Genomic DNA, 14206 nt, shown 5'->3' on the forward strand with positions numbered 1-14206 from the left:
AATCAGCAAAATATGCAAATTGTCTTATGGAAGAAAAACGATTGAGTATACTTACATCTTGCCAGTCTTCAAACTGCTCTGTTTTAAACTGCCCATCTACGTATATGTCGCTGAAATCTGCAAAGAGAAAGAAAATGTCATATAATTACAGTGAATATGCTCGGCTAACTTAATTAAAACTTTGATCCATTAAACACACCACACTGACCAACGAAGGCAAGCCACAATGAAGTGGTGGGGGTGGGGTGGTAAAAGGAGAGTTCCACTGTATTAGACAGAGGGAGGGAGATAGTGAGAGCGTGCGAGAGAGAGAGGGAGAGAGAGAGACACACACAGAAAGAGAGAGAGAGAGAGAAAGAAGAGAGAGAGAGAGAGAGAGAGAGAGAGAGAGAGAGAGAGAGAGAGAGAGAGAGAGAGAGAGAGAGAGAGAGAGAGAGAAATTTAAAGTGTGAACTCAAAAAAAGAGGTGTTATCTGACAAGAAGGAAGTCCATTTACTCAGCCTTACATTCGATCTTGAATCGACAGTTCAACAAAGGTTAACCCACAATGCTAACATGCAGAGATTTTGTTTGTTTATTTGTTGCTTAACGTCCAGCCGACTACGCAGAGCCATATCAGGACGAGGAAGGGGGGGATGAAGGGGGCCACTTGTCAAGCGATTCCTGTTTACAAATGCACTAACCCATTACTTGTGTCCCAGCAGGCTTTAGTAAAACTAAATTAATACCTACTGGAAGATTACCAGTTTCCAGTATGTTAAAATAGGCTTAACCTATCTACTGCTGGACTTACATCAGAACACTAACAGATTAAACTATACATGAATCGCGAGACAAGCGGCAAGAGAAGAGATTTTTGGAAAAAATACAGGTGAATGAGCAAGAAGGCAGAAAAAAGAAAAGAATTCATGAAGAAAAAGAGAGCATGACAGGAAAGAGGAACCAAAAATCTACCTAACAGCAAACTAGAAAGCTCCTGCGGTTCCAAAAACAGGAGGGGCCTTTAATTTCATAACCGCAGTGCCCCACTGCGGGACATGCAGAGATAAGACTGTAACAAAACCTTGCCTACATACACACTGGTTCAGGTTTCCCAAAGGCTCTTTTAATCTTATAGCCAATTCTGTTAAAAGCAACAGAAACTGAAGATCTTGCAACTTCTGGTTACATATAATGCAGTCGGGTTTTTCTCAGTTCAAATCTTTCGGGGTTAACAGTTCTTTACTTAAATACTTATGGAACATTTTGGGTGTATATCATACATGTACTCGACAACCGTAAGATACACCTGCTAGCCTGATTACTTGCACTATCAGAGTACTGTTGGAAGATATTTGGAAAAGGGTGAGAGAAATGTTTGACCATTGCAAGAGAAGTTTGAAGGATTGTGCCTCCAGGTGGGATAACAGTTTTGTTACAATCATGCAGTACATTCATTTTTATTTTGTGACTTCCACAGATTGTCAACATTTGTAATAATTATAAACTGATAATCAATCATGAAGTGATGTGAACGTAACTCTCATCAGAAGGACAGTGGCTTTAAAATCTCACAACTAGAAGGTTAGAATCTTTCTCTGAGGGCTCACAGAAACCTAGCACAAGAAGATCAACAAGATTTGACATGGCTTAAGTATTAAATACCTGTACCTTATCAGCGCATAATTTCCTCTTCAAAGTACACGTATTTTGTTCTTCAAACAAAGTTGACTTATGAATGCAAATCCATGACGCCAATTCTCATCTCAAAGAGTGTGTGACTGAATTTGCCAATGCACAGTCTCCTCCATGAGATACTCAAGTCATGTCTTGCTACTGATGTAGTATACTAGTGGAATTTCTTCTTCTGCGTTCATGGGCTGAAACTCCCACAGACACTCAAGTGGGTTTTTACGTGTATGACCATTTCAAACCCTGCCATTTAGGCATCCATACGCCGCTTTTGAGGGAGGCATGCCGGGTATTTTCCTGTTTTCTATAACCCACCGAGCTGTGACATGGACTTTGACTTAAGAAATAAAATATGTCCAACAAAATAAAATTATCAACTGTGGTTATAAACTTCTGATTTGAAAGAGGAATTTGCTAAAATGCCAGGTGTAGGACACAATAACCCCTTCAAAGCCTATAATAAACTTCTTTAAACCTTCCCTAAAGAAAAATGACAAACAACCATTTGTAGTATGTAGTGTTTGCAAAGATTTACAGAATTCCACAACCATTCGAAATGATTATTATTACTTCAGCTTGGAACAGCAGGTGAATATCTCCACAACAACAACAACATTACAGCCTCTTTTTCCCGAACTTGCTGTTGTCATAAACTTGAGAGGAATTTGTTTAATGGCAGGTGTATTATGTAATATTCCCCCCTCTGCTTCTTTACCTCTGTAAACTTGTAGAGCTAGTTATTTTTCGATAATGACCCAGCAACCAAACAAATAACGAGCCAGCAACAGCCTAAATCCTCGATAGTGCAATGGGTTGAGAAGCTGTTCTGTTTTGGTACTACTTTTGCGACTGAAAAGTTCCGAACGCTCTATACGTACGAAATATACATCTCTGGAGCAAACAATACAAACATACCGCATTTAAATTAACAACTACAGGCCTGAACACATGAATCTCCATATAAAATCCATGAGTTAGGTTGTTTTCTGAATCTAGATCTGCCGTGCACACACCGTTCATCACAAGCAAATTCCCAAGGCAAGTAACTCATACTCTTGCCGACAAGAGTAGTTCCCCTTCTTTTAACGCAGTTTCTTCGACAACACTGACTGCAATCCGACGGTCAGTTTTCAACAATATTTCATTTTATAAACAGTTCACACGCAACCAAATGCACACATCTCATCAATTTAAACAACATAAAGCGGTTTCATACACTATTTTCCCCAGAAAACTGAACTTCATACAGTAATTAACGTTGGAACACGGGTGCAAAAGTTCGTCTGCTAGTCCCATTTGACGAAAGAACACTATCCTAAACGATACTAAAACATAAACAGAACACACAATATCTGCCTTTTCCGCCACAGCAGAATAACAGCATATCTGTGTACTTCATTTTAGTCTAAAACAGGGAAACTGACAAGAAGTGTTAACAGAATGGAATGATTTGCACGGAACTATACAACCGCGCATTAATCGATCGCCTGCGCAGGTTGACTGGTTGAGTGATTCGGATTCGATCAAACTTTCGCACAAAAACTCCTGTTTTCTTTGAATAACTGAAGAAAGGGGGAATAAAGAGGTTACACACCTCGTCTCAGTGATTATTAAAAATAATGGTCTCAGTTCGCGGTCATGAAAAAGCTCGCTGAAGCTCGCATTTTTCATGATCCGCTAACTTCGACCATTATTTTTAATAATCACTGAGACTCGGCATGTAACCTCTACTTATTCCCCCCTCTGCTTCTTTACCTCTGTAAACTTGTAGAGCTAGTTATTTTTCGATAATGACCCAGCAACCAAACAAATAACGAGCCAGCAACAGCCTAAATCCTCGATAGTGCAATGGGTTGAGAAGCTGTTCTGTTTTGGTACTACTTTTGCGACTGAAAAGTTCCGAACGCTCTATACGTACGAAATATACATCTCTGGAGCAAACAATACAAACATACCGCATTTAAATTAACAACTACAGGCCTGAACACATGAATCTCCATATAAAATCCATGAGTTAGGTTGTTTTCTGAATCTAGATCTGCCGTGCACACACCGTTCATCACAAGCAAATTCCCAAGGCAAGTAACTCATACTCTTGCCGACAAGAGTAGTTCCCCTTCTTTTAACGCAGTTTCTTCGACAACACTGACTGCAATCCGACGGTCAGTTTTCAACAATATTTCATTTTATAAACAGTTCACACGCAACCAAATGCACACATCTCATCAATTTAAACAACATAAAGCGGTTTCATACACTATTTTCCCCAGAAAACTGAACTTCATACAGTAATTAACGTTGGAACACGGGTGCAAAAGTTCGTCTGCTAGTCCCATTTGACGAAAGAACACTATCCTAAACGATACTAAAACATAAACAGAACACACAATATCTGCCTTTTCCGCCACAGCAGAATAACAGCATATCTGTGTACTTCATTTTAGTCTAAAACAGGGAAACTGACAAGAAGTGTTAACAGAATGGAATGATTTGCACGGAACTATACAACCGCGCATTAATCGATCGCCTGCGCAGGTTGACTGGTTGAGTGATTCGGATTCGATCAAACTTTCGCACAAAAACTCCTGTTTTCTTTGAATAACTGAAGAAAGGGGGAATAAAGAGGTTACACACCTCGTCTCAGTGATTATTAAAAATAATGGTCTCAGTTCGCGGTCATGAAAAAGCTCGCTGAAGCTCGCATTTTTCATGATCCGCTAACTTCGACCATTATTTTTAATAATCACTGAGACTCGGCATGTAACCTCTACATAATCCCTTCAAAGCCTAGAATAAACATCTCTTGACATTCCCTAAAGAAAAAAAAACAAGTCGCGTAAGGCGAAATTACTACATTTAGTCAAGCTGTGGAACTCACAGAATGAAACTGAACGCACTGCATTTTTTCACAATGACCGTAGTCCGCACTTGTGCAAAAGGCAGTGAAAGTGACGAGCCTGTTTAGCGAGGTAGCGGTTGCACTGTGCTGCATAGCACGCTTTACTGTACCTCTCTTCGTTTTAACTTTCTGAGCGTGTTTTTAATCCAAACATATCATATCTATATGTTTTTGGAATCAGGAACCGACCAGGAATAAGATGAAATTGTTTTTAAAACGATTTCGGAAATTTAATTTTAATCATAATTTTTATATTTTTAATTTTCAGAGCTTGTTTTTAATCCGAATATAACATATTTATATGTTTTTTTAATCAGAACATGATAAAGAATAAAATAAAAGTAATTTTGGATCGTTTTATAAAAAAATAATTTTAATTACAATTTTCAGATTTTTAATGACCAAAGTCATTAATTAATTTTTAAGCCTCCATGCTGAAATGCAATACCGAAGTCCGGCCTTCGTCGAAGATTGCTTGGCCAAAATTTCAATCAATTTGATTAAAAAATGAAGGTGTGACAGTGCCGCCTCAACTTTTACAAAAAGCCGGATATGACGTCATAAAAGACATTTATCGAAAAAAAGAAAAAGACGTCTGGGGATATCGTACCCAGGAACTTTCATGTAAAATTTCATAAAGATCGGTCCAGTAGTTTACTCTGAATCGCTCTACACACACACACGCACAGACAGACACACACACACACACACATACACCACGACCCTCATCTCGATTCCCCCTCTATGTTAAAACATTTAGTCAAAACTTGACTAAATGTAAAAAACCATTAATAGTAGAGATTTACAGAATTCCACAACCATTTGTAATGATTATTATTTTAGCTTGGAACAGCAGGTCATGTCTCCACAACAACAACAACATGTCAGCCTTTTTGTGTGTATCTTGCTTACTGCTTATCACAAGAACATAGATAGGCAATCATTGAACCTGATAACAAGTCTGATATTAATTATCAGTAATTCAATTCAAGAACTTCCTTCTTCAGCTTTAATCAGTATTTATATATATATATACATGTACTTGGTGACTGACTCAAAATTAGTGATACGTAATAACAATAGGAACCGATAAGGTGAGAAAGTTAAATATACAGAAAAAGAGAGAGAAGGCCCAGAGAGATAAGAGAGAGAGAGAGAGATAAGAGAGAGATAAGAGAGAGAGATAGAGAAAGATATAAGAAAGAGAGAGAGATAAATAGAGATAAGAGAGAGAGAGAGAGAGAGAGACACGGACGGACGGAGAGAGAGAGAGGGAGGGAGAGAGAGAGGGGGCGAGAGAGAGAGAGAGAGGGCGAGAGAGAGAGGGCGAGAGAGAGGGCGAGAGAGAGGGCAAGAGAGACGGACGGATGGAGAGAGAGACGGACCGATGGAGAGAGAGAGAAGGAGGTAGGGGGAGGGAGGGGGAGAGAGGGAGGGGGAGAGAGAGAGCGAGAGAGAGAGAGAGAGAGCGAGAGCAAGAGAGCGAGAGAGACGGACGGATGAAAAGACAGAGAGGGAGGGAGAGAGAGAGAGAGACGGACGAATGGAGAGAGAGAAAGGGAGAGAGAGACAAAGAGAGAGAGAGAGAGAGAGAGACAGAGACAGAAACAGAGAGAGAGACAGTGAGAGAAAATGTCAGCTTTACGCCCTCACGGCAAAGCCATTAGGGGGACACAACCTCATCGATGAGATATTTCAACATGTGCTCTCAGCGCGCAGCGCTGTGCGCGCTGAACCGATTTTGTTTTTGTTTTTTTGTTGTTGTCGGGATCCACTACCAGTAACTCTTCCTTATCTTCTCCAGTGTTTTCAGCCGCGATTATCTCCCTTCCTCCGTGTGGCGTCAATCCATATTCCCGTTACTACGTTACTATTTTTAGAAGGTCACTGCACGTTACTATTTTTAGAAGGTCTCCTGTGTTTTGCGCGTTTATCTCCTTTCCTGCGTGCGCCGGCGAAGCCGGCGTACACCGGGTCGCAGGCGCAGCCCCGGTACTCGGTTCTACTTCTTCTCGGCGAAGCCGGTACCCGGCGAAGCGGGTAATCATCTAGTATTTATATATGCTGTCTAGATATATAAATATAGACAGCAGACAGACAGAGACAAATGAAGAAACACAGCAGACAGATGCATCAAACTCAGTCACACCCAAACATTTCCTGCATTTGCGTGGGCAGGGTTGTTTTAATGTCCACACTAGCAACAGAGCACTGACGTAAATCTAAAAACAGACACGAGGATCTATGTATGTGTGCAGGAAGGATGGGTGCAGGCTATGTAACAATTCATCACATGTAAGAAAGAAGAAAAACAATTATCCAATGCAAGAGGCAAGGAAGGGCAGCCCATAGTGTCGCAAGGGCGTCTCTCTCTTTCAATGCAAACACACACACACACGAACACATGCCGCGGGGGAGCCACACACACACACACAATCATACACACATTACACACACTACACAAACCATCCCTATCCCACCTGCAATAAATTGCAGACCACACCCAAATCTACCTCCGATTTGCACTTTAATTGCTACACCCTAACCTCTCACACTCAGAGAATAACTGAGAAAAGAAAAAGACCGATTAGCGCATTTATTAATGAACCAGCAGACATCAAAGAGCAACTGCCCAGTGCAAGTCTCTAGCCAATTGATCAGAGTCGGCATGCCTGTAGGGACCGAGTGCGTGTGCAGGCATCATCACCCTTTATGTGACCAGCAACATCAACCTTTTACACAGAAAAGCACCTCTTCAAAGGCAGATAAAGTGGAACCCCCTATAAGACCCCCAAATTTAAGACTCCCTTTCTTTTAAGACCCTGTTTTCTCAGATTTTCTGTTCATAACCTCTTTAAATGTACCTCGAACTTCAGACTCCCTCCCTTTTAAGACCTAATTTTCTGAGGTTTTGGAGGTCTGAAAGGGGGGGGGGGGGTCCCCTGTAGTCTTAAAACGGAGGTAAAATGACAGAGGTTAAGAACAGAAAATATTTGAAAGCAAGGTCTTACTCTTAGTAGGGGTGGGGGGCGGGGGGTGTCTTACAAGTGGGGTCCCATTGTATTTCTCACCACTCTGCCGAAACACACACTGGGAATCGCGTTTTATCTTGGGGGGGACACTATTGCTAGTGCATGAAAAAGTGATGGGGCGGTGGTTGAAAATGGCGGTCCACACACGTAACCTTCAAGCGTAGACGAAAGAGTCTCTGTACCAAATGACCCTGCGAGTCTGTCCTTAAAACTGGGCGAAGTCGACTACGCGAAGCATACTTCGCGAAGCTGGCCTCAGGAAGCTTTAACACTGAGTTTTCAGGGAAAAGGACTTCGCAAAGTCAATTTAGGCCGGGGTTTAAGCGCGAGAACCCTAAATAACAACAACGACAACAAGAACTCTTCAGATACAATTCATGTACGCGACACACTGACGTCATTTCTAATCTGGGAGTTGACGGGGTCCTCACCTAAAATATCTCAACATTTGCTACAAGTGTACTGCCGTTATTTATGCACGTACACGGCATTGCACATTTCCATGGGTGAAACTGATCAGAATTGAAAATAAGGAAAATGAGGCCGGGGTCCAGGGGCCGCCTAGGCCCTGGTGGGGTGCAGGGGCAACGCCCTGCTAGGGGGCCCAGGGGGGCAAATCCCCCCGGAAGAAAACAAAAAATCAGGCTTTTAAGGGTAAAAGTAGACCTCTCCTGGTATCTCAAACACACAAATTTGCACATTAAACAATGGTAACAAATGCCAAGCTGTAGCCCGATCGCGCTTAGTGAAACAAAGACTAAGCGGTGTCCGGTCACTGTGTTACTGTTAGGGGAAATATAGATCGGATCGCCGGGAAAGAAAAAAAAAAAAAATTCCTTATTTTGACCAATTTAATTTGGCGGATTTCCGCCCTGAGGCGGAAAAGTTTCACCCATGTTATTGATTGAAGTAAAAGTGCACGCACGCGCAAGTACACACACACGCACACACATACATACATAAAAGATAAGCAATACACGATTATGTACATTCAATGTGGGTCAGGATGAATGGATGGTATTCCTGTGAAGCCGTCATGGGATGACAGATCAAAAACAGACGTTTATAACTTCCTTGTTTTAAGGATATCAGTATTGCTTTCTGTATCATAAGTGTACTTCAGAGAGAGAGAGAGAGAGAGAGAGAGAGAGAGAGAGAGAGAGAGAGAGAGAGAGAGAGAGAGGGAGAGAGAGAGAGAGAGTGTGTGAGAGAGGGAGAGAGTGTGTGAGAGAGAGAGAGAGCGAGAGAGTGGGAGAGAGAAAGAGAGAGAGAGAGCAAGAGAGAAAGAGAGAGAGCATTTGGTTCGCATGTCTGTCTGTCTGTCTGCGTGGCTGTGTATGTACACAGAACGGAGACAGAGACAAAGCCCACATGTGAGATCAGAACCCCTCACTTCACTCAAGATGTGCAACTGGGACTCCTAGCAACAAAAAGCCTGTTCAAACAACCAGCAAAGATTCCGATAGCAAGCAAAGTGCTATCTACTGCCAATGGTACGGCGTTAGTGTGATAATGGTAGATTTATGTGATACTGGACCGTTGCAGCGTTTAGCGTGTCCCAGGTCTTACCTGGTACCTGCACACACACCTGGTTTCACCTCTTCACACCTTTTAGTTCTCCTTCGTAATAGCGTCACGTGGGCACAGTGTGTGTGGGAGTGGGCGTTGTCCTCTCTCTCTTTTTAATGGGTTGAATTCAAGTCAATACCTCCCTCTCAATTCAATCCCTCCCTCCCTCCTCTCTCTCAAACACATGCGCGCGCGCGCGAACTCCCCCCCCCCCCCCCCCCACCCCCCCTTTCTATTTCTCTCTCGTACTGTCTGCCGTCTATCCCGTATAAATATATGCTGATCTTTTTTCCTCTTTCTCGCTCACTTACCCCCTCCCCCCCCCCCCCCCCCCCCATTCTACATCAGCCTGCCTATCTTCCTGAGTAAATGACCAATACTTTTTCTCCCTCCCCACCTCCCCCCTCTGGCTTTCTTCAATGTCGCCCGCATGTATTTTCCCCTCCCGGTGAACCCCTTTCCCCTACCGTCCCAGTTACTCCCCCCCTCCTCCCCTAATCGCCCTCTCCGTTCCGTCCCCAAGTAGCAAATGATCATCGATTTACAAGCTCATTGATATTTCCTGCCGTAAAGACCTCGTTAGCTGTGCTTGTCGTTCTTTTTCTCCGTCCCTTTCTCGGTCTTGACAGATTCTTTGTAGGCCTTGTATACCCGGCCTTTTTTAGCGTCATTACACCCCCGGTATAGGGGTGTATATAGGATTCGGTCGATGTGTTTGTTTGTGTGTTTGTGTTCGCATATAGATCTCAAGAATGAACGGACCGATCGTCACCAAACTTGGTGAACAGGTTCTATACATTCCTGACACGGTCCTTACAAAAATTGGGACCAGTCAAACACACGGTTAGGGAGTTATTGGTGGATTAAGATTCTACAAGGACTTATAGAGGGACATATTAATGGTCAAAGGGAAATAACCTTCTCAGTTGGTGGCAGTGAGAATGGTAAGGACGGGGGTGTTTTTCCTACCTCGGAGGAATTTCTTGTTTCAGTGGGATTGACGTTGTTATGATGTTACAGTGTTTATGTCACTGTCTGCCTATCTGTCTCAAAGCTTGTGACTGACGTTATTTATTCTGATGTTACAGTTTTTATGTCACTGTCTTGCCTATCTCTCTCAATGGGATTGGCGTTATTTTTTTTATGATGTAAGAGTTTTTATGTCCCTGTCTGCTTATCTCCCTCATAGAGACTGTCGATATTTATTGTGATGTTACAGTTTGTATGTCCCTGTCTTCTTATCTCCATCAAAGAGACTGTCGATATTTATTGTGATGTTACAGTTTGTATGTCCCTGTCTGCTTATCTCCATCAAAGAGACTGTCGATATTTATTGTGATGTTACAGTTTGTATGTCCCTGTCTGCTTATCTCCATCAAAGAGACTGTCGATATTTATTGTGATGTTACAGTGTTTATGTCCTCAGTCTTCTTATCTCCCTCAAAAGGACTGACGTTTGTTTGTTTGTTCATGGGCTGAAACTCCCACGGCTTTTACGTGTATGACCGTTTTTACCCCGCCATTTAGGCAGCCATACGCCGCTTTCGGAGGAAGCATGCTGGGTATTTTCGTGTTTCTATAACCCACCAAACTCTGACATGGATTACAGGATCTTTTTCGTGCGCACTTGGTCTTGTGTTTGCGTGTACACACGGAGGTGTTCGCACACCGAGGAGAGTCTGCACACAAAGTTGACTATGAGAAATAAATCTCTCGCCGAACGTGGGGACGAACTCACGCTGACAGCGGCCAACTGGAAACAAATCCAGCGCGCTACCGACTGAGCTACATCCCCGCCCGGACTGACATTATTTCTTGTGATGTTACAGATTTGTTGTCACTGTCTGCCAATCTATATATGTATATGTGTGTGTGTGTGCGTATCTGTGCGCGTGTGTGTGTGTAGAGCGATTCAGACCAAACTAACTACTGGACCGATCTTTATGAAATTTTTCATGAAAGTTCCTGGGTATGATGTCCCCAGACGTTTTTTTCATTTTTTCGATAAATGTCTTTGATGACGTCATATCCGGCATTTTGTAATAGTTGAGGCGGCACTGTCACACCCTCATTTTTCAATCAAATTGATTGAAATTTTGGCCAAGCAATCTTCGACGAAGGCCAGACTTCGGTATTGCATTTCAGCATGGAGGCTTACAAATTAATTAATGACTTTGGTCATTAAAAATCTGAAAATTGTAATTACAATTATTTTTTTATAAAACGATCCAAAATTACTTTTATTTTATTCTTCATCATGTTCTGATTCCAAAAACATATAAATATGTTATATTCGGATTAAAAACAAGCTCTGAAAATTAAAAATATAAAAATCATGATTAAAATTACATTTCCGAAATCGTTTTAAAAACTATTTCATCTTATTCCTTGTCGGTTCCAAAAACATATAGATATGATATGTTTGGATTAAAAACACGCTCAGAAAGTTAAAACGAAGAGAGGTACAGTAAAGCGTGCTGTGAAGCACAGCACAACCGCTACCGCGCCAAACAGGCTCGTCACTTTCACTGCCTTTTGCACTAGCGGCGGACTACGTTCAGTTTCATTCTGTGAGTTCCACAGCTTGACTAAATGTAGTAATTTAACACAGAGGGGGGAATCGAGACGAGGGTCGTGGTGTATGTGTGTGTCACTGTGTGTGTGCGTGTGTGTGTGTAGATCAATTCAGAGTAAACTACTGGACCGATCTTTATGAAATTTGACATGAGAGTTCCTTGGTATGATATCCCCGGACATTTTTTTATTCTTTTCGATAAATGTCTTTGATGACGTCATATACGGCTTTTTGTAAAAGTTGAGGCGGCACTGTCACACCCTCATTTTTCAATCAAATTGATTGAAATTTTGGCCAAGCAATTTTCGACAAAGGCTGGACTTTGGTATTACATTTCAGCTTGGAGGCTTAACATTTAATTAATGACTTTGGTCATTGAAAATCTGTAAATTGTAATTAAAATTATTTTTTATAAAACGATTTAAAATTACGTTTATCGTATTATTCATCATTTTCTGATTCCAAAAACATATAATTATGTTATATTCGGATTAAAAACAAACTCTGAAAATTAAAAATATAAAAAGTATGATTAAAATTAAATTTCCGAAATCGATTTAAAAACAATTTTATCTTATTCCTTGTCCGTTCCTGATACCAAAAACATATAGATATGATATGTTTGGATTAAAAACACGTTCAGAGAGTTAAAAAGAATAGAGATATAGAAAAGCGGGCTATCCTCCTCAGCGCAACCGCTACCGCGCTTTTCTGTATTGTTAATTTCACTGCCTTTGCCACGAGCGGTGGACAGACGATGCTACGAGTGTACGGTCTTGCGGAAAAAATGCTTTGCGTTCTGTTTCATTCTGTGAGTTCGACTGAGCTTGACTAAATATTGTATTTTCGCCTTACGCGACTTGTTTTATTATGTCACTGTCAGTCTATCTCCCTCAAAAAGACTGACGTTATTTCTTTTGCTGTTACAGTTTTTATCGCATTCGTCCCTGTGTGCCTATCCCTTTCAAAAAATGGGACTGACGTATGTATTTCTTACACTTTGACAATTTACATACGTCACTGTTTGCTTATCTCCATCAAAGCGACAACGTGTGTTTTATCATGTAATAGATGTGTGCGTGTTTAAAATAAACCAAGTCGCGTAAGGCGAAATAACAACATTTAGTCAAGCTGTCCAACTCACAGAATGAAACTGAACGCACTGCATTTTTTCACCAAGACCGCATACTCGTAGTTTCGTCAGTCCACCGCTCGTGGCAAAGGCAGTGAAATCGACAAGCCAGAATAGTGCAGTAATGGTCGCGCTGAGTAGGATAACACGCTTTTCTGTATCTCTATTCTTTTTAGTGTACTGAGTTTGTTTTTAATCCAAACATATCATATTTATATGTTTTTGGAATCAGGGACCGACAAGGAATAAGATGAAATTGTTTTTAAATCGATTTCGGACAATTAATTTTAATCATAATTTTCATATTTTTATTTTTCAGAGCTTGTTTGTAATCCAAATATAACATATGTATATGTTTTTGGAATCAGAAAATGATGAAGAATAAGATGAAATTGTTTTTGGATCGTTTAAAAGAAAAATGTTTTTAATGACAAGTTTCCGATTTTTAATGACCAAATTCATTAATTATTTTTTTAAGTCACCAAGCTGAAATGAAATACCAAAGTCCGGCCTTCGTCGAAGATTGCTTTGCCAAAATGTCAATCAATTTGATTGAAAAATGAGGGTGTGACAGTGCCGCCTAAACTTTTACAAAAAACCGGATATGACGCCATCAAAGACATTTATCGAAAAAAAAAAATTAGGGGATATAATTCCCAGGAACTCTCATGTCAAATTTCATAAAGATCGGTCCAGTAGTTTAGTCTGAATCGCTCTACACACACACACACCACGACCCTCGTCTCGATTCCCCCTCTATGTTAAAACATTTAGTCAAAACTTGACTAAATGTAAAAAGATTGATCTGTCAACTCACAAGCACGTGACAGTTATTTATGCTCTCTCTCTCTCTCTCTCTCTCTCTCTCTCTCTCTCTGTTTCACACACACACACACACACACACACACACACACACACACACACACTCTCTCTCTCTCTCTCACACACACACACTCTTTCTCTCTCTCCCTCTCTTTCACACACTCACACACACACACACACACATACACCGCACAAGTAGACACTGTTTACTCAGGCAAATGACTGCGCCCACATGCCGCCGACCTCAAGGCGAAAAAGCAGATCACTCTTCGACAAACAATGTCTTTCGTCAACGCAAACTGACTTTGACATGCTTTCAGAAAGTTACTTTCATAAGCTTTTCTTTTTTTAATCACTGTGTACACTTTTCGGGATTGGCTGAAAGGTAAGTTGGAGCGTGGGTTAGTGACCGAACATGGGTGACAGTGTGTGTGTGCTTACATGCCCTTGTTTGTTTAATGCACATGTATGTATGTACACACTGTGCTCGTGTGAGTAGGTGTAT

At 41.3% G+C, this 14206-nt stretch overlaps 1 protein-coding gene across 11 annotated transcripts in view; it reads right to left on the reverse strand.

The window, feature by feature from the left end:
• LOC138959960 (prominin-1-like) overlaps positions 1 to 14206 on the reverse strand; it is an 84517-nt gene that overhangs the window by 52265 nt on the left and 18046 nt on the right. For all 11 annotated transcript variants that reach the window (XR_011453851.1, XR_011453850.1, XM_070331648.1 and 8 more), the window contains exon 2: positions 56 to 117. Coding sequence is in view for 9 of the 11 variants with exons in the window: in XM_070331648.1 (XP_070187749.1) it covers positions 56 to 117 (62 nt within the window). In the remaining 2 variants the exon portion in view is untranslated. The remainder of the gene's footprint in view (positions 1 to 55; positions 118 to 14206) is intronic.

The sequence above is a fragment of the Littorina saxatilis genome, linkage group LG2 (assembly GCF_037325665.1).
Source record: "Littorina saxatilis isolate snail1 linkage group LG2, US_GU_Lsax_2.0, whole genome shotgun sequence".
In the NCBI taxonomy this organism is placed as follows: Eukaryota; Metazoa; Mollusca; class Gastropoda; order Littorinimorpha; family Littorinidae; genus Littorina; species Littorina saxatilis.